A 21,216-nucleotide genomic window follows, 5' to 3' on the forward strand; every position below is an offset into this window, starting at 1 on the left:
TTTTTTCTTGCAATCCCCTATATAAGAACGCTTAGACTGGGAAAGAAAGAAGCAGCACTAGGAGCAGCTAGTCACAGGCTGGGGGAGGAACAAGACCGTGTAAACTGAAGCACCGACAAATATGTATATTTAGCTGTTTTCTAGAAGTTCAGCTCTGAAAATATTCTGATAACATTTCACTGGTGTAAGTTCTTTTCATTACTATTGCAGAATATCCATTCTCTTTCTTATTTTTTAAGGTATGAAGCAAAAGTTGAAGCTTGTACCATACTAGGATGTGCTGTAAGTGAATGGGCAACCAGCCATACACAAGAGGCTGCACCAAATTCCCAGCCCTCCCCTCTAATAGATGTCCAGACCCATGGTCACGCCCCATTTTTGGCTTGGAACGGACCCCAATATCCAAATGGGAAAATCCTCCTCTATGAAGTTTATCGCCGAACATTGAATGATTTACAAGAGGTGACTCCCGCAGAACTGGTCTACAATGGCTCTTCCTTGTCCTTTCAGGACATGACATTGCTGCCCTTCACAGAATATGAGTATAAGGTATGAAAATGTTACAGATTTGCCAATTAAGGGATTGTATTAAAAGGATGACGCTCACTGTGGACAATGGCAGTTGGGCACTTATTGAGAACGAAACATCTATATACTGCAGGTTGAAAGCTAAACTTTTAATAGGATTTTGTATTTAGTCAACTGAGCTTCCATTGGTGTTGTCTTAATTTTGTTTTCACTTATTAGAAACATAAATAATTTATTATATAGCCAAATGTTATGGACATCTGACCATCACCCTGGCTTTATGACCAAAAATCTTTGATATCCCTCTAAATTATTAAGTTCAGGTGTTTCCAGTGAAGGATTTTATTAATGCCGCAGCATATAAAGTAATTTTAGAAAAGTGTGTGCTTCCAACCTTGTGGCAACAGGTTGGAAGGCTGTTCTCTGTTCCAGCATCCAGCACAAACCCAGCTTCATAAAGACATGGCTTAGTGTAGAGGAACTCAAGTTTCCTGCATAGAGCCCTGACCCCAGCCCTACTGAACATCTTTGGCATGAAGTGGAAGTACAATTGTGAGACAAGGTCTTCTCTTCCAACATCAGTACCTGACCACACAAATGGACCCAGACACACTCCAGAATCTTGTAGAAAGCCTTTAAGCATAGTGGAGACTGTAAGGCCCCTTATACATGAGAAGTCCAATCTGGGGAGGGCTGAAAAACAGGCAGGCGGACTTGATCTGACCCTCTATTCTCCTCTATAGAGTGCCCGATGTAAACCAACTATTTCTGGGTCCAATCCGATCCAGCAAAAAAAAAAAAGGAAGGGGATCGGTTTTCCTCTGCCTGGCTGGAACGGAGGGCAGTTGGGTTTAAATGGACAGCTGATCTGTTTACATCCTGCTGCTCATTAAACCGAGGGGGCTGTGTCTGTGTCTGCTCTGCATAAGCAAAGCAGGCATGGACCTGTCATCTGGCCCTTCTGTTGAGCTCAGCAGGGGATCAGCGGACAGATCCCCTGCTGAGAAAAACCAGACCTGACCTGTGTGAAAGGAGCCTTACATATGTAGAGGGATGAAGGGGGAAGGCAGCTCAATGTTATTGCCCATGATTTTAGAGTGGATATCCAAAAAGAAAAATCACTGCAAGCTCAGATATTCCCATGCCCCTTGTAGACCATGCTTAAAAATGTGACTGTCAACCACCTTCCAAAAGCTGTTATCAGTCAAGCAATGAGGTTGGCAATGGGGATAAGGCCTGTTGCATATCAGCATGGCTGCCAGTAGTTTTCCTACAGAGTTGACCATACATTGGCAGCAACTGTTGATCAAGAAAAGTTTTCATACATGTCTCTTCAACAGAAATGTATCAAATGATCAGTGTATGGACAGCTTATGCCTACATGCAGGGGTTAAAATGCTGACATTGCATTGGGACCTGGTGGTTACCATTGTTACCCCCAATAACTGAAAGCCCATACATGGATCACAGACAAACAAGATAAACTGGCAATAGCTAAGCCTTTGGTAAAAGCAATGAAACAAGTTTGCACAAAATTATTTAGAAATTAAAAAGTGTATTTCTGGGATTGGAATACAATTTAGATTGGGGGTCAGCAACCTGTAGAATGCGATCTACCAGTAGATCGCAGACAGGTGACTGATAGAGCTAGGTCTGGGCTTACTGACCCACCATTCCAGAGCATCAAACAGAGTGCAATGCAGAGGGACTACTTGTAAAGTTGGAGCTGTAGTAGGGAGCAAGTGCTGTATAAGCGGATGTCTCCTTCATAGTGCTGGCTTCTGTCCCATGTGTAGTGATACCAACTGCACTCCACCTCTTCGCCGGCTAGCGGTCTTCAGAGTGGTGCCAGCAGCAGGAAAGAAGAGATCTTCAGGTCAGTGTGAAGAAATACACTGGGCATATTGATATATTAATATAGGGTTGCTTTCATACTGATGTGCTGCGGTTTACCCACACCGCGGGTGCAATGCAATGTACCTGCAACATTCCTGAGGGTTTGCTGTGCTTAACCATAGACTTCTTTTTTGTCCTGCGTGTTTGGTGCACTTTCTGAATGCAGGAGTTTTGGTGCCCTTTCAGAAAGTGTACCATACCTGCAGGATTTCATAGAAGTCTTTGGCAAAGCACAGCTAATCCAGGAAAGTTGCAGATGCACTGTACTGCACCCGCAGTGCAGGTAAAGCAGCACATCATTGTGAAAGCAGCCTCATAGGGGGCTCAGAACAGGAAGGGTTCATCTACATTTGCAGTTTGGGGGTATAAAAACCCCATAGTTAAGAGACATATTTTTATCACCCTCATCCCAACCACACCCGTTTAGCTGCAGTGGCCAGGGGTGTACACATGTTGCCGCTGCAGCAGCAGTTATATGCCCTGTCATGTTGGTGGGTGTAGCGCCTGCCAAGCATGACCCATTCAAGTGATTTAGGCCACTCTGCAAGTGCCCTTCAACCTTGTGCAGTACAGGAAACAAGGGGTTAAAGCAGGCAGCGTTGTGTTGCTTTCTCACCACCTGCTTTGACCCCTTGGATCCTGCAAAAGCATGCAGTTGTGGGGCACTTGCAGAGTTGCCCCATTTACTTGAATGGGTCGTGATTGGCAGGTGGTAGCACCCACCAAAAGCAACAGGGAGCTTAATTGCTGATGTGGCAGTACACCTTTGGCTGCTGCCTCAACAGCTAAAGGGGGTAGGGATTGGGGCAGTAAGACCCTGACTCAACCGCTGGGTTTTGCCACCCCCCCCCCCCCCCCAACTTTATGTGTGCCGCTGCCGAATGCAATTAATGGCTCATTCACAAGTGCCCCCTGCTCCTCTGAAAAGCTAACCGAGTGTGTTTGACAGGTGGTGATTAGAGGTTTAAATCAGGTGTGAAAAGGCGACACTGGCCAGTGATCTTTGACTTCTTCCATGTTGTACAGGTAGAGCTCTACCTCTTTCAGGTTGGCTACCCCTGTTTAAGATAATGTGTATATTATTGTGGGCAGTGTCTAAGTTCCTTTTTCTTGAAATGAAGAGTCAGTTTTCCATATAACGATTTATAGTACTAATTCACCAAAACATCTACAGCTGGTCTGTCCATTGGCAGCGTTTAGCTGACCTGTTTAGGAGCGGTTGGCCAGAGTGCCACAGGGCAGCCATTTATTCACTGCGGATGAATTGATATGATTTCCTTGATTGTGTATTTTTATTTATGAGACATAATTTATGAGCGGTGAAAAAGCAAACTAAGATGAGTAATGACTGGAGGGAGTCGGGGACATAAATCAGGCGTAGCTGAGCATGCCGGTGATTTTGATCGAATCTATTGAATCAGCTATTGCCCTTAGCTATTAAAGATATTGGAAAGACCTTTTAATATCTCCTTATCGCTCTCGTGGGAAAACCATAACTATTTCATTACGGACCCATAGGAAACAGATTATTAAATGACTTGCCTTCAGTGTTTTGTTTTGTGCTGTTATTAATGGCTTTGTGGAGTGTTTTCTCACTCTGCGCGTTACGGACCTGTTTTACAATGATGAAGGGGGCTGTGTAGAAAGAAGTGAAGTCATTCAAGTTTGCAACTTCCCATAATTTTAACTAAAGGGCTATTTTAGTTAAAATTGAGTTGGCAAAAAGCTAATTCTATTTAGCAAACACAGCAACTGTGTAAAGTCAGAACAACACCTAAGGCCCTGTTCACTCCTGAGCGATTTTCATCTCGTAAAATGCTCATCTATGAAGTCTCAAAACGCCCAACAAGCAAAATCATATTTTTTTCAATGGCCTCTGTTCACATCTGAGCGTTTTGTTGCCTAAAAAAAAAAAACGCCTGAAACTCAAACAAGTACATGAGCTTTTTTTTTGGACAGATTACAAGCATTTTTGTTAGATGTCAATTAAGGATTGACCGATTATCGGCAAAGCCGATACTGTATATCAATGGCCGATATGCACTTTCCCCAATATATCGGAATCCGCCAACAAGGTGACCGATATTGCCGATATTTCAGGAAAGTGCATGTACTGGGGTGATGCCTGCAGCTAGAGGCATCACCTTGGTACCGGCGTCCATAGCCAAAGGTCAGCTGTCTTGTAATGACAACCAATGCGGCGAGAAGCCACTCGGCTGTCATTACAAGGAGCGGGAGGGGACATCCCCCCCCCCTCCCGCCGCCTTCCGCTGCTCGCCCGGGTCTCCCGTCTCACACGGAGACCCGGGCAACCAGCCTGCACGGCCGCCGAAGACCCGATCAAAGCCGCATTTGGCTCTGATCGGGTCTCCATGCAAAGACCCGGAAGTGATGTCATGAGACATTTAGTCTTTTAGACCCCTCAGATCCCTCCACAAGAGCACCTGTCAAAGAAAAAAAAAATGTTTTTAAATGTACGAAAATATCGGCCAATATCGGCCGATACCGATATGCATTGACCAAAATATCGGTATAGGCAACGAAAAAACGATATCGGTCGATCACTAATGCCTGCCTCCTAAAACCTGGAAAAAACGTCTGAAAAACACCCAGAAAAATGCCTGAAAACGATACGCTCGGGTGGGAATGGAGCCTTAACTGCTTGCCAACCACCCCACACAAATATACTGTGGCAGGGCAGCTCGGCTGTGCAAAATCACATAGATGTACGTGATTTTGTGCACGTGGTATCACCACCACATGCGCGTTGCCGGGGCCGCGCTCCCGCTGTGTTTAGACACAGTGGGAGGCGGGCCGCAGGAGGAGCGGAGGCGATTGCTGGCGGCCTCCCGCAATTGTCAGAGAAACTGACAGAAGACCCGCCTGCTTATGTAAACAAAGCAGGTGAGTCTTCTGTCACACAGGCAGAGAGAGATCAGGAGTTTCAGCTAAGCTACAACTATGATCTCTCTGTGCCTGTCACAGAGCCCTTCCCCCACACAGTGAGTAAGCATTGTTAGGCTTACATTTAACCCCTTTGATCACCCCCAATGTTAACCCCTTCCCTGACCGTGTCATTTATACAGTAACAGTGCATATTATTTATCACTGATTAATGTATTAGTGTCATTGGTCCCCAAAAAGTGTCAAAAATGTCAGTTAGGGGTCCAATCTGTCCGTCGCAATGTCACAGCCCCGCTAAAAATCGCTGATCGCCGCCATTATTAATAAAAACAAAAAAAAATAAATAAAAAGCCCAAAAATCTATCCCGTAGTTTATAAGCGCTAGAACTTTTGCGCAAACCAATTAAAATACGCTTTTTGGGATTTTTTTAACAAAAGTATGTAGCAGAATACAAATTGGCCTAAACTGATAAAAAAAATAGATTTTTAAAAAAAAATTTATTGGGAATGTTTTATCGCAGAAAGTAGAAAATATTGTTTTGTGTTTTTTTTTTCAAAATTGTCGCTCTTTTTTTGTTTATAGCGCAAAATCTAAAAACCACAGAGGTGATCAAACACCACCAAAAGAAAGCTCTATTTGTGAGAAAAAAAGACATCAATTGTATTTGGGTACAGCATCGCACAACCCCACATTTTTTCGTTAAAGTAACGCAGTGCCAAAAAGCAAAAAATGGCCTGGTCATTAAGGGGGTGAAACCTTCTGGAGCTGAAGTGGTAATGTGGACCTTTCCACATCTTTACAAGTCTGCATAAATATATTCCTAAAAGGTTGCAATACACAGCAATGGTATAATTACAAAAAGTTGTATCTTTAAAGCTGTCATAGAGCTCTAGTCCAGTAAATGTGCCTAGGCTCAGATGATGTTATTAGTCTGCTGCAGACAGGAGAGAGTATTTCCTCAGTCTCCTCTTCCCCAGTGATCACTTAGACTGTACTTTGTAGTAACTCTCAGGCAGGGCCAGCGCTACCTATAGGCAAGGTAGGCATCGGCCTAGAGCGCACATTAGTCAGGGGTGGCGCTGTGCTGCTGGCGACAGGGGACCATGCAGGAATTGCAACCTGAGATGGAGGAGTTCAGGCGCAGGGTGGATAGGTAACTGGAGGACATGCTGTGCCTGGCGGGGCCCCTCTCCCGATCCATCACGGGCCTGCAGCGCAAGAACTGTAAGATGCAGGAGCAAATGGACAAACTCAGCTGCCAGATGGAACCGTGGAAGTACTGACCCAGGAGGTGGGACTGAGCAGGAATGAACAGACCAGGTACTCCACCCATGCGCTGCTCACTCTGTCCGGCAAGGAGGCTAATCCAGTTCAATGAGGGGGAAACACACATCACAGGTGGGTATAGACAGAACTGGTGCTAGACTATTTTGCTCCCATTCTATACCGTATAGAAAGTATATATTAGAGGTATAGAAGTATAGATGTTTTTTTTCCGTGGGAGAGGCGCAAGTAGCTGGTCTTGCCTAGGGGGGCAAAATATTTTAGCACCAGCTCTGCTCTAAGCGGAGTTCCACCCTGGGAAATTTCTTTTTAATAAAAATACCCCCGGGACAGTCAGGGCTAGTGCATTCCACAATGGATAGCCTCTGATCTGTCCCGGGTTGCACTTACCTTTTAGAAGAAATACTTACCTTGAAAATGTATTGTCCAGCACTGCCATCTCAGGTGTGGGCAGCTTGAAGCCAGTGCGATCCTCTTCTGTGTCCTCTTCCGTCTTCTTCGGTCCCACGATGCACTGCACTGGCCCCGCCGTCACTTCCGGTGCCGCAGCGTCATCCCTGCACAGCTTCTGGGCATGCCCAGAAGCTGTTTAGCAAGGTATGACGGCGCCTGCACCGGAACTGACGTCGGGGCCGGTGCAGGCGCATTGATTCCAGGGAGCGATGAAGTTCAGCTCCCAGGAATCATTGCAAGCCAGGAAGTGACGAATCGCCGTGGCCGCTGAGGGGAGGAAGAGGAAGTAAGGTAAGTATATTTTCTTCAAAACAAGGTAAGTAAAAAAAAAAAAAAATTGCGATTATCCATTTGTTTTTCAGGTGACCCGGAGCAAGAAGATGGAGGTAAGTATAATTTTAGGGTGGAACTCCGCTTTAAGTTGAGAGGCTGCAGCACGGGGTTAATCTGTGTCAGTCATTTGTGAACACAGCAAAGAACTGAAAAGACGTACATGACTGCGTCATCTCTGAGACAGCATCTCAGTTCAGGAAGAAGATGGTGGCCCTGGATGATGCCTGAATAAAGACGCCTTCCTTCTGAAGAGAAAAACAGATGGAAACCTTGTCCGGGGGAGTTCTGTGATCTTTGTGAGAGGTAATAAATACCTGTAAGACTTAAACATTACCTAACCAGCATGCAACTTAGGCTGACTATACATGTTCAATTTTCTTGCACAATTTTCTGTTAGATTTACCAAAAACCATATAATATGAGGTCAAAACTAAACAACACTTTCAATTATATCCAATTAGACTGGCTTTGTACTACATAGTTGAAGGTAAATTTAAAGAAAATTGTACAGAATATTGTGAGAAAATTGTATAATGTATGGCCAGCCTTAGGCCCTGTTCACACTGGGGCGATCCGACTTCCCGGGGCGACCTCCGAGGTTGCGGTGCGAGCAGCGTGCCGCGACCTCGGAGCGGCCGGCACGGACTTCATAACATTGAAGTCTATGACGGTCGCTCCGGGTCGCCCCAAAGAAGCTCCGGACCCTTTTTCTAAGTCAGAGCGACTTGTGTCGCTCCAATTAGAACGGGTCCGCAGCTTCTCTATGGAAGGCGACCTACGGCGACCTGTGAGGTGACCAGGTCAACTCACAGGTCGCCCCAGTGTGAACGGGGACTTAAAGTGATTGTAAAGTCTTGTTTAAAAAAAATAAGAAAATAATAACAAACATGTTATACTTACCTGCTCTGTGCAGTTGGTTTTGCACAGAGCAGCTCACATCCTCCTCTTCTCGGGTCCCTCAGTCCTGCTGCTGGCCACTCCCTCCTATCGAGTGCCCCCACAGCAAGCAGCTTACTATAGGGGCACCTGAGCCGAGCTGCAGCTCCGCGTGCCCATTCAGACACAGAGCTGTCGTTCGACCCCGTCCCCTCTCTCTCCTGATTGGCTCACTGACTTTGATTGACAGCTGCGGGAACCAATGGCGCCCCGGCTGTATCTCAGCCAATCAGGAGGGAGAGTCCCAGGACAGCCGAGGGACTTGTGGACTTCGCTGGACAGAGAGGGGGCACAAGTAATTATTAGGGGGTGCTGAGGTGGCTGCTACTCCCAGAAGGTTTTTTATCTTAATGCATTGAATACATTAGAATAAAAAAAACTTCCTGACTTTACAACTCCTTTAACATGAAAAAAATTGTAAGGTAAGATTGCTATGTGTAATTTTTTAGAGCTGTCAATAACACAAGAATGAAGGAGAAATCTTCCAATGAGGACAAATGTTCTGCTGACAGATGCCTACCATGGTGAAGCTACCCCTCACTTCTAGATGCATCTCCTTTAGGAAGTAAAGGGAGAATTTTCTAGCAGGGCAACAAAACAGCCTGATAGGGTTTTTAAGGCCCATTTGCCTATTTGCGTTGTATTAATGCATCTGCATTATGTGGCACATTAATGTGTGTTGTGTTGTGGCAGCCCATTGAAAAAAAATGTACCCTTAGACTACATTCACATCAGCTATTTGCAAATTGTAGGGGCAGAAATCAGAGATTTTTGCTATGCCTCTGAGCGGTTAGATGTGGCTGTTGGCCCAGTTCACGAATTACAAGTTGGCGGCGGCGGCCGCAGCTGTGTGCCGCTCTCTGCACAGCCAGAAATTACCTGTATTGAGTTTGTTTGCATTCAGCAGGGATCACCGCAGGTAGTTGCTGGCTGTGCGATCGACAGAGAATAGCTCCGGTTGCCAACGACTTGTTATTATAGTGAACAGGGCCGGTGGCCGCATCTAGCTGCTCAGAGCCGTAGCAGGAACCTGTAATGTCTGCCACTACAATTCACTCTGGCCTGAATCATTGGTGTGAATGTAGACTTAACATGCCAACACACGTGATGTATTATGTGCATGACTACCATACATTACCAAAGAACATTGGTTCAGGTGCTTCATTATTTTGCACACACAATCATACATTTAGAGCAGTGGTCTCCAAACTGAGACTCTTTGCTTGCTATTACCCGGCCTTTGGTTCCTCCTACTGCTACAAGGCACCATTCCCTCCACTGGCACCAACAACGAGGTAAAATTCTTCCAAATACCATCAAAAACGGGGTCCAATTTGTTACACTGACAACAATGATGGGACACTATTCCACCCACTGACACCAATGATGGAGCGCTATTCTTACCACTGACACCAACAATGGGGCACTATTCCTCCCATTGAAACCAAAGATGGGGCAGTAATCCTCCTTTTGATACTAATGATGGGGCACTATTCCTCCCATTGACACCAAAGTTGGAACACTATTCCTCCCATTGACACCACGATGGGGCACTATTCTTCCTACCTACATAAATGATGGGGCACTATTCCTCCCATTGACAACAAAGATGGAACACTATTCCTCCCATTGACACCACGATGGGGCACTATTCTTCCTACTTACACCAATGACGGGGCACTATTCCATCCACTGACACCAATGATTTGGCACTTTTCCACCCACTGACACCAATGATGGGGCACTATTCCACCCACTGACACCAATGATTGGGCACTATTCCACCCACTGACACCAATGATTGGGCACTATTCCACCCACTGGCACCAATGATGGGGTGCTATTGCTCGAACTGAGACCAATGATGAAACACTATTCCACCCATTGACACAAAAGATGGACACTATTCCTCCTACTGACACTATTGATGGGGCATTATTCCACCCGCTGACACCATTGATGGGGCACTATTCTTCCTACTGACACCAATGATGGGGCACTATTCTTCCCACTGACACCAATGATGGGGCACTAATTCCACCTACTGACGGCAATAATGGGGCACTATTCCACCCACTCAGGGCCGCTGATAGGGGGGGACCACCGGTCCCCCTGTAGAGGGCCCGGGCACACAGGGAGTACAGACAGCAGGAGGATCGGGGGAGCAGAAAAGAAACAATGTCCTCTGTGTCACCCTAGCAACTGATGGCCCCTGGGGTGGGGCCCGTCACGTAAGCTGTATGGGGCCCCGTGATTTCTAACAGCAGCCCTGCTCCCACTGGCATTGATGGAGCACTATTCCACCCACTAACACCAGTGACGGGGTACTATTCCACCCACTTGCACCAATGTAGGGGCAATAATTCTCCTCCCACTGATCACAGGGATTGTTTACTCCCACTGATGCCAGGGCACAGACCACAATATTTACACCACAGGACTGACATAATTCCCTTTGTTAATTCCCCCTCCCCAAAGTATATACAGGCATACCCCACTTTTAAGTACACAATAGGACCAGAGCATGTATGTAAAACGAAAATGTACTTAAAGTGAAGCAATACCTTTTTTCATTTCTCAATGCATGTAAATACACTAGCTCCATAGGAAATCTTGGTCAGCTTGACATGGCATTGCTCCCAAACCATGTGACAAGGACACCAAGCTTGGGGAGCATGTTAAGGGGATCCAGGACTATGACAGAGTAGATTACCTAGGCAAGCTGGCCAGCCACAAACAGGATATGTTGTAGTCCTGGGTCCCCTCTCGGTGCTCGTTAAGTTTGGTATCCCTGTCACTTATGGTGTGGGAGCAGTGCCATGTCAAGCTGACCAAGATTTCCTATAGACGCCAATGTTAAAAACCGGGAGTAGTGTCATGCCAAACTGAACAAGCTGTGTCCTTACTCGCGAGTGTACTTAAAGTGAGTTTACTTAAAGCGGGGTATGCCTGTATGTACTTATTTATATGCGTGACAATTATTTTCCATATGTCACAAATCTTAATCACGTAAATGTGGTATCGATCCACGGAGACAATCTCTAACAAAAGAAAATAGAAGTTTAAAGTAAAATTTAAATTTTTTTTTTTTTTGCGGTAAAAACTACAGAACACGAAAGCTTAGTAAGGAATACGTCTAAGAAAATCGCTTAGGCAGTCTTTTTGTATTGCTCTTTAGATCTATCATTCTGATTGATCACTGTGTAATTGGCCATTATTGAGCCTAATTTAACCCCATAATCTCCCCCATCCATCTACACTGTCTATTGCTACTGACGTCCCGCAAATAACTTACACATGCAAATGGGGACCCTGTCCGACCTTTTATGATATTCGTGTTTAATTATACAAATGATATTTGATAAATAAGATTACACCTTCTTCCATATGTTTATTCACTCCTTGATGAAGGCGAAATTAAATTTTCATGCAGATTCGTGGAAAATCTGCTTAATAAGTGCTGAGTTTTTAGTTCGTTTAGGCTGCAAATTAGTTTGTTTCGATTGTAGATGGAATGCGGAAGATTCCACTTATGAATCGTCTAATGGGCTAAAGTGATTTATAAAAGAAGTCATTCCAAAAGCTAACATTTACTCTAGAAGTCTATGACTACATTGATTTTTAAAGCTGAACTCTAGGCGAGTCGCTAAATGCACAAATTTTATGCATACAGTATAAGGAAGCTGTTTTATCTGTCCTGTCTGTCCTGAGATCTACTAGACAACACAGCTAAGTTTCTGATCTCAATTTTCTCTCCCACAGTTAAGCAATAAAGCCTTGTGATTGGACAGTGAAGGAGCAGCAGCAGGCTGATGAGGTCATCTCTTTCTTCTCTGCTCCTGTCAGCATACTCCTTGTTAGCACATGTACTATACAAGCAAAGCCTGATTGGCACAGACTTCCTTGACCCCCCCAGTCCACATCCTGCTGTACATGGATGATAGGGATTATGAAGACAGATTAGCAGACATGGGAGTAAGTCACACATGTGCAAGCACAAGCCAGTGTCCTAAAAATCAGAACACACTGAGGTGTTTTAAGTGACTGTGGTGTCAGAAACATAACAGGCACATTCATTTTGCTTTATCACATCTTGAGAAAATGCAAATATTTAATAACTTAAAAAAGTAGTCATTTCGAGTCATATGTCTCAAGTCAAAGTCAAGTCTCAAGTCATGAATACCAAGTCAAAGTCAAGTCGAGTCTTTTATTAATTTTAGTCAAGCAAGTCTCAAGTCCTCAAACTGGTGACTTAAGTCAAGTCATGTGACAAGTCCCCCACCTCTGCAGATTAGGATACTTATAATAGCTGCATTTAAAAAGACAGTGAATGATTTCCAATAAATACATAACTGCATTCAGGCAGAGATGCAAAATATCTGTGGAGTTCAGTTACAAGGCTGCATTCACACTATAGCAGCATAAGAAAGCGTGCAAATCGGGTGCTGTACAATTCATCGATACTAGCACCCCAAACACGTCAATCAGACATGCAAATTTTCATGCGAAAAAAACCCCACAACACACTGTTAAAAAACTTGGTGTTGGCAAAGCTTGATGCTCAGAAAAGAACATGGCCTACTTTGCCACATTTGTTGCCATCTGCAATTTGACACAGCTGCTGTGCACACCTTGGGTACACAATGGACTGAGCATCATGAGAACCATGCCTCATGCTGGGCCTTCCTACTAGTTGTCCCATAATCCACTACTACGCAACAATTGAAGGACAACTATTTTGACATCTGCCCAGTTTTAATCAGTCCAGCACCATCCAGTGATGCAACACTGTTGTGACTCCTAAGGGAACTTACCCTTGCTGGCTTGCTCGGTGACCTCTCGAGTTGTGACTTTTTTCTTATGGCAATTTTTCCCTCCACCCCTGCAATGGGGAAAAGATCTGGAAGGCGACAGTCGATAGCCTGCTTTTAACATAGAGTGGCTTTCTTCTTTTCTTTTTTCATCGCTGTCTAACAGATGGGTCCCAAATCATATCTAGGAACCTCTGAAAAGAGACTCAATATCATATCACGTAACGCGTCAGTCTTTACTTTTTGGTAATTTGGGTTTCTTGTCTGAACCTGTATTATTGTTTTTTTTTTTTTTTTTTAATGAACTTTTGTATAAATAAAACTTTTTCATTGTTTTTATCCATGAAATAGATTTTTGAGCCTGTGCCGCCATAATTCCACTCTAAAAGGGTTTCCAGATTCACTGCAATAAAGAATAGTTATTTTAATCTTGGGATGTGTGATGGAATAAGACATGTGAACAATGTGAACACCTTCTGATGATTCATTGCATGGGTCTTTGATCTTTTAGTGTTTCTCAACATAAACTTTATGGTTATAGTGTCTCATTGGGTCCCAAACTCTACAAAACAGAGGCCATGGTTAACATACGTTTCACTGATGGCCAAAAAGACTGAAATAAGCTCAGGGCCTATCCAGTGCACTATGTACGGCCACTGTGTATTTATTTTTTCCTCCGCATTTGTCACTTGTGTGTGTTTTTTTTTTTTTTTCAAATTCAACTTTATTTAAACAAATAAAGAGGGAACATACAGTACAACATGTGTATAAACCAAATCAGGTCACACAAGGGAAAACATGAAAGTACGTCACTACAAAGATCCAACACATGTGGACTTGAATATTCAGAAACCAGATGTGTATACTTAGCGACAAAGTACCCTTGTAAATGGACTGGAATATACAACAACCAAACGCATATATATCACAACAGGTGAAGCAAATAGGCACCAGGCATCCCAAAGGCATGGTTTCGGATATCTGCGGGGTACACGATGTGGAATGAGCGTAGGGGACCATACCAAATGAGAACACTAGTTATCACTGGATGGAGGGTGTGGGTCCTCCGGCCTACCCTGAAGTCTAGGGGGAGGATGTGTGGCCATCAGGTTCCTTCCTCTCCTGTGCCGGGGAGTCTCCATTCTGGAGAGCTCCTTAACCTAGTACTTGTTTGTCGGCTTCGGCTGACCATGAGTAAAGGGGTCCGCCAGGCCATTTGGCTAGGCGGATCATGTCCGAAAACGTGTCCCTGTCAGGAGCCTTGCGCCCCGGGGGTTCAGGGTAAGCTCCTACTCCTTTTGGGGGTGGACAAAAAGCACACCCTTAATTGCACTATTTTTGTGTGTGCTCACATGCACTTGTTTTAGCGCAACGCTGTTGATTAACCGCTTGCCGACCATACACTGTACATATACAGTGGCAAGGCGGCTCTGTTACCCAGAATAATGTATCCAGTACGTGATCCTGCACCTCTAGGTCTGGGGCGTGCATGTGTCCTATAACAGCGGGAGCTGATCTGTGGGTACCGTGTGTGGCACTGTCCCCGTAGGGCCTGCTGTAAGATGACTTCTTGAGCCTCCTCGGATTACCAGCACACAATCACCTAGGGCACAGTTCACACATCCCTCCTTACTCCTGATGGCTCGCCATACAATAAACAGTCCAGGGGTATTGGTTTTTAGTGTTTATTTTGTAACTTGGATGGGAGAAGGGAATAGTGGGATACTCCAACTGTAACTATTCACAAAGGATTAGAACAACTCTCACTTGGCCTCACCAGGTTGCTTGTGGAAGTAGCTGCACTGCTTAATCCATACTGCCACATGTAAGGAAAGGGTTAAGTCTCCTTGCTCTTTTCTCTCCAGCAATAGACTTGGTGAATCTACATTATCTGCAGGACACTCACTAGCATCCCCTTTACTGACACCCATCCACTAAATATTCTAGCTGCAGGGATGGCCCCCCTCAGGTCAGGCCCCTTGACACAGATCTGTACTCACTGTACTGCAGAATCAGATCCTCCAGTGTCTCCCCTTTTAGTCAGCTTCACCAAACCTCTGGGTTCAGTTCCTCACTAGCACTCTCCATGCCCTCAGGTCGACTACCTGAGACCGCACGACCCATCTAAAAAGGAGGAGGCAGCCGCCCCCTCCCTTCGGGACTCTGCTATCCAGCCGAAAGACTCTGAGAACATGTGCTCCTGGCTCCTTTTATACAGTATCCCAGCATGCACCAAGGCACTTTTCCTCTGCCAAATCACCAGGGCTGTATCAAACGCCTGTGCACTCATTTGTCAGGTTTCCTCCCACTGTCCAATATACCTTTCTATTGGACCAGTGTGAAACACTCTGCAGACAGAATGAGTTACACCTGAGCACAATGAGCAGACCTCACTAACAGATCCTGCTCTCTGGTAAGCAGAGAACAATATAGATTTACCTGCAGTCCTTCTGGTAAGCAGAAAGGACTCAAAACTATACTTTCTCTCTAGCACCTACCTAGAAGGGTGCTACATCCAGCCCCCCTCCCCCCGCCAAACTGAGCCATGTCCTCATTGGCTCTGGACATCCACCCCTACAAAAATACCTGTACAAAAATGTAAAAGGAGTATCCCACAAACATGGAAAGGGGGAAAGGTAAAAAACATATGTACAGGGCCATGGGTCATACCCCATATGTGGCCAGCGAATACTTTAGCCCTTTTGTCAGTAGGGAAGGCATCGATCCTGTGTTCATGGATCAATGCCTTCCCATAGTAAAAGCACCTTCCCCCACAGCGAGAAAACACATTGTTAGGCACACAGTTAACCCTTTGATTGCCCCTTATGTTAACCCCTTCCCAGCCAGTGTCATTAGTACAGTGAGAGAGCATATTTTTAGCACTGATCTCTGTATTAGTGTCACTGGTCCCCAAAAAGTGTCAAAAGTATCAGTTAGTATCCAATTTGTCTGCCTCAATATCACAGTCCCACTTAAAGTTGCTGGTCGCCGCTATTACTAGTAAAAAAACAAAAAGTAGAAACAAATTCCATTAATATATCCCATAGTTTGTAGACATTATAACTTTTGCGCAAAGCAATTAATATACGCTTATTGGGATTTTGTTTACCATAGCAAATATGTAGCAAAATACATATTGACCTAAATTGATAAAGAAATTAGAATTTTAAATTTTTTTTATAGTATATGTTTTATAGCAGAAAGTAAAAAAAAATGTTCTTGTCTGTCTTTTTTGTTTATAGTGCACAATTTTTAGTTAATATAATGCAGTGCTGTGTCGCAAAAAATGGCCTGGTCATGAAGGGGGTTAAATCTTCCGGAGGTCAAGTGGTTAAAAAAAAAAGCTGTATGCAGTTTGGAATACATAGTTCTATAATATTAGGCTATATTTGCAGTATACACCAGTGGTTCTGGATGTGCATTTGGCTGTTGGGGCCTAAATGAATGTTTTGCATGGCTCCACCCACTATCCTGAAATAACCCTCTTACTTTTGGGATATGTGATGGAAAAAGACATGGGAATACCTTCTGTATAAGAAGTTTTTACTGTGCTATTACATGCAGTTGTAATAAAGGGGACCTCAAGTCCAATTCCCCATCTATCCCATCTACCCCATACTGCTTACTAAAAGATGAACTTAAAGCGGAGTTCCGGCCACAGAATTGTTTTTTTTAAATAGCTCCCAAACAGTGACCCACCGCCCTTTATGTATCAGCTAATCTGGTTTTATACAGTTAACCACTTTACCACCGGAGGATTTTGCTGTCTTCCGTCCAGGCCACTTTTTGCGATTCGGCGCTGTGCGACTTCAACTGACAATTGCGCGGTCATGCGACGCCGTACCCAAACGAAATTTACGTCCTTTTTTTTCCCACAAACAGAGCTTTCTTTTGGTGGTATTTGATCACCTGTGCGATTTTTACTTTTTGCGCTATAAAGAAAAAAAGAGCGTTTATTTTGAAAAAATAACAATATTTTTAACATTTTTTTATATGAAATTCCCCCCAAAAAAGATGTAAAAACCAATTTTTTTAAAAAATTTTGGCCAATTTGTTTTCTGCTACCTATGTTTGGTAGAAAAAATCACAATAAGCGTATTTTGATTGGTTTGCGCAAAAGTTATTGCGTTTACTAACAAAGGGAAAGATTTCTGTCATTTTTGGTGTTTTTTTTTTTAACGCGTAATGGCGGCGATCTGCGATTTTTTTTGTGGGACTGCGACATTGCGGCGGACAGATCGGACCCTTGACTGACATTTTTGACACTTTTGGGGTTACCAGTGACATTACTGCAGTAATCAGTGCTATATATATGCACTGTTACTGTAAAAATGACACTGGCAGGGAAGGGGTTAATTTTATTGGAGAGGGAGGGGTTAATGTATGCCTGGTGCTTACTGACGTGTAGGGGGGGAGGTGACTGAGTGAGTCATGGACAGATCGGATGTCCAGCTATGCTGAACAGTCCGATCTGTCACTCCCTGTCACTATGGAGATCCGCCCGCTTGTGTTTACACAGGCGGGCGGATCTCCACACTAGATCCCCGGCGATCGGGGCAGAGCAGCGGCGATCGCCGCTGCTCCTCCCCTGGCCCGACTCCCGCTGTGAATGAAAACAGCGGGAGCGAGCCTCCGGCGGCGCGCAAGCGCCGCCCAGAAGGGGGAGTGTCTGACGACGTTAATACTACGTCGTCAGACGATAACGAACCACTTTGCCGCAGTACTATTACCGTACTCAGTCGGCAAGTGGTTAAATAACATTTAGGAAATCATAAAATCTTACTTTATATAATGTTTGCAGAGCGCCGCCATCTTTGCCTGGGTCACCCGAGTCCGCAGTGGGGAAATGTTTGCCCTGCTTCCTGCTTCTAGAGGGAGGAGGCCGGTGAATCCAGCGCGAAATCTCACGCATGCCCAGTACTATGCGATCGGCATAGTATGTGTTTCCATAGGGACGGCAGCGTCCGCACTGGGCTCCGCCTAACATCGCGTCATTTTATGTTTGGAAGTAACGCGATGAGAGGAGCGGCCGGCCGCCTACGTCACAGGCCATTGCATCCTGGGAACGACGAGTAAGAGCTCCCAGGACGCATTGCGGGACAGGAAGTGGCGACGCGGGCCGCGGCCGAGGAAGTGGAAGGAAAGTTGAGTATATTATCTTCTGAAAAAAGGGAAGTAAAAAAAAAAAAAAAAAAAAACGGGAATATCCAATTCTTGTACTAGTGACAATAAGGAAACGGATGCCATAAAATCTAAAGTAACGATTTTGTGGCCAGAACTCCGCTTTAATAAGATTCCTTAAAACCATGTTTACTACCTGGAGCTATCTTTCTGTGGATCTGGCTGGTTCATTGAACCCCCCGCTATTTCATGGTGCCAGTTAGTGTCTCTGCCCCATAAAGAACCTATCCCGCTTTACAGGAATAAACATAAATGTCCAACTTCGCTGCATATTCATGTTAATGTAAGAAGCTGGTCATGTAGATATCTGAAGAAGGATGGAGCATGCCTGTACCTACAAACTTTCTTCTGATGTGTTTACACAGCACACAAAATTCAGACAGAATTCAGACAGGCAGAGAATCCTTGAAAAATCACTGTAGGAACAAAAATAGAGGAGACTCAATCTTCCTGGTAATGTGGCTGTATAGTATGGTTGAAGATGAGACTTCTCTATATAATCTATATCAAGAAGAAGGGCTGTTATTCTTAAAATAAAAAGATGTTTCTAAGTCTTCTTCCTGTGCAAGTACAAAAGTTGTTGGTTTTTAATGCAGTAGACATAGAGCCGTCTTCTGTGCGGGGGGCTTTGCCGATCCCCCATGGTATAAATCAATTATTGAATCTGCAGCGAGGAAACTAAAGATGTGCTCAATTCTTAAATTTGCCACCTAAATTGATCGTTCACCTTGAGAAAGTTTAGTTAAATTATTGCAGAGCGACAAGGAGCTCAATACACCGATGTGTAAGTACAATGCCTTAGAAGGATTGCTGGGAGCTATTTTTAAATGAAAGATAGACAGATAGGCAGATAAATCTTTAAAGCTGAACCATGAGTACAAAAAAAGACCCTTACAGTGGGGCTCCCCTGTACCACAAGGGTTATAAACTCGGTTTTGTCTAGGGAGAACGGAAAAAGCAGATCTACTTACCTTATCACTCGCTTTCCCAGCAGCCAATTGTCTTCTCTCTGATGCTCCGGTTTGTGGGCGGGGGCCCTCTGTGTTTTCTATAATGCAGGACTGCTGGTCCATTTTTTATTCACAGGGCCCCTCTTTAAAGCAAACCTGAACTGACCTAAAATAATAAGTGCAGGGGACTTAGCTGTGTCCCTAGTGTCCATGGGGAGATCCCTTGGAGCCCCAAATATACAACTGGCCTAATGCAATATTAGGCCCTGCTCCCTACTGGCACCAAGTACTATTCACTGAAGTTCTGAAAAATGAATGATGGTGGCTTAGTTAGCACTGGGAGGGGGTGGGGTTCATCTTGACTTGGACAGAAGTTGAGGTGTCATGTACAGCCTGGGCTTTGGATTCAAGAACCTCAACAAGGACACAGACTAACACAGGTCTATGCACTTTATCACTGGTGTTATGTTGAGACATACATATTTATTATAAACTATAAATATATTCATGATGAATACTTGAGATAAAATGTAGATGCTGTCAATACATTTGTAAAGACAATAGGCAGGCATTCATTTGTGAGTTTCCTAAATGTGTAATACTGGCTCTATTGGTAAGCTGTGTTCTGATTTTCTTGTATCTTCCATTCATTATTGCAGGTGCAGGCAGTAAATTCTGCAGGAAAAAACTCCAGCCCCTGGACCCGCTGCCGAACCAACCCGGCTGCCCCAGAAGGATTATCCAGCCCTATATTCCATGCAGTGTCCGCTACATCCACTGTGGCTAATATAACCCCTCCAACTAAAGCCAACGGTATAGTGACCTTGTACCGGCTGTTCTCCAGAAATGACAAAGGGATGGACACAGTGGTAAGTGCTTATCATTCCATGTACCTACTTAAGACACAAATGTAGCCTGTTACTTGGGGGAAAGTGCATAATGCCTTGACTGTGTCCTAAATAAGAGCAGGCTCTTAGAGCAAGCTACTAAAAGATGGGGGCAGCCAGTGCGGTCACTCTGGGCACAACATTTATAGGGATGCAGACCGGGCCAGCTCCACCCTAAGGCAGCCCAGGCAGCTGCCTTAGGGCAGCAGCATGGGGTGGGGTGGCCATAAAATCCAAATCCCGGCCAATTTCTGGGGATTTGGACTTTTAAATTACCTGTCCCCCAGCAGACCTTAAACCTCCATGCTCTGCCTAGTAGGAGAGAGGGTGCAGCATGGAGGTTTGAGTTTACCTGCTGTTTAGTTGCTGTCACCAAGAAAGCAGGGAGAACAGATCCAAGCATGCAGAGGAGGGCAGAGCGGTGGGCGGATCCCGAGTGTGTGCAGGCAGTGAGCGCCACACTGTGCAGGGGAGGGGGATCAGGCCAGGCGTGCCAGGAGCAGGGGGAAGTCAGGGTGGAGAATGCTCCCTGCTGATTGCTGCAGCTCCCGCCGCCACAAAAAATCCTGCTAGAGATATTGTCCTGCCTGTACGGGACACAGCTATCCCTACGGTCCCTGGTGCTGCAGGACCCGTGAGATGTGGAGGGGATTGTGTGTGATGGGAGATCTGTTCAGAGTGGAGGGATCTGGAGGTGTGGTCACAGTGGAGGGATCTGGTGACAGCTGACCAGATCCCTCACCAGATCCCTCCACTCTGATCGCACCCCCAGGTCCCCTACCAGATCCCTCCACTGTGACCACACCTCCAGATCCCCCCCATCCCTCCACTCTGAACACACCTCTAGATCTCCCATCACACACAATCCCCCCCACATCTCACGGGTCCGGCAGCACCAGGGACCTTAGGGTTAGCTGTGTCCCGCACAGGCAGGACAATATCTCTAGCAGGATTTTTAGTGGCTGCAGGAGCTGCAGCAACCAGCAGGGAGCCTTCTCCACCCTGACTTTCCCCCGCTGCCGGCACCCCTGGCCTTATCCCCCCCCTGCACA

At 45.2% G+C, this 21,216-nt stretch overlaps 1 protein-coding gene across 1 annotated transcript in view; it reads left to right on the plus strand.

The window, feature by feature from the left end:
- USH2A (usherin) overlaps positions 1–21,216 on the plus strand; it is a gene marked incomplete at its 5' end in the record, with an annotated part of 1,334,617 nt that overhangs the window by 1,245,150 nt on the left and 68,251 nt on the right. The window contains 2 exons of the mRNA XM_082250984.1: positions 240–549; positions 19,937–20,146. Coding sequence (XP_082107110.1) covers positions 240–549; positions 19,937–20,146 — 520 coding nt within the window. The remainder of the gene's footprint in view (positions 1–239; positions 550–19,936; positions 20,147–21,216) is intronic.

This window comes from Pelophylax lessonae (assembly GCF_965119305.1).
Source record: "Pelophylax lessonae genome assembly, chromosome: 3".
NCBI lineage: Eukaryota > Metazoa > Chordata > Amphibia > Anura > Ranidae > Pelophylax > Pelophylax lessonae.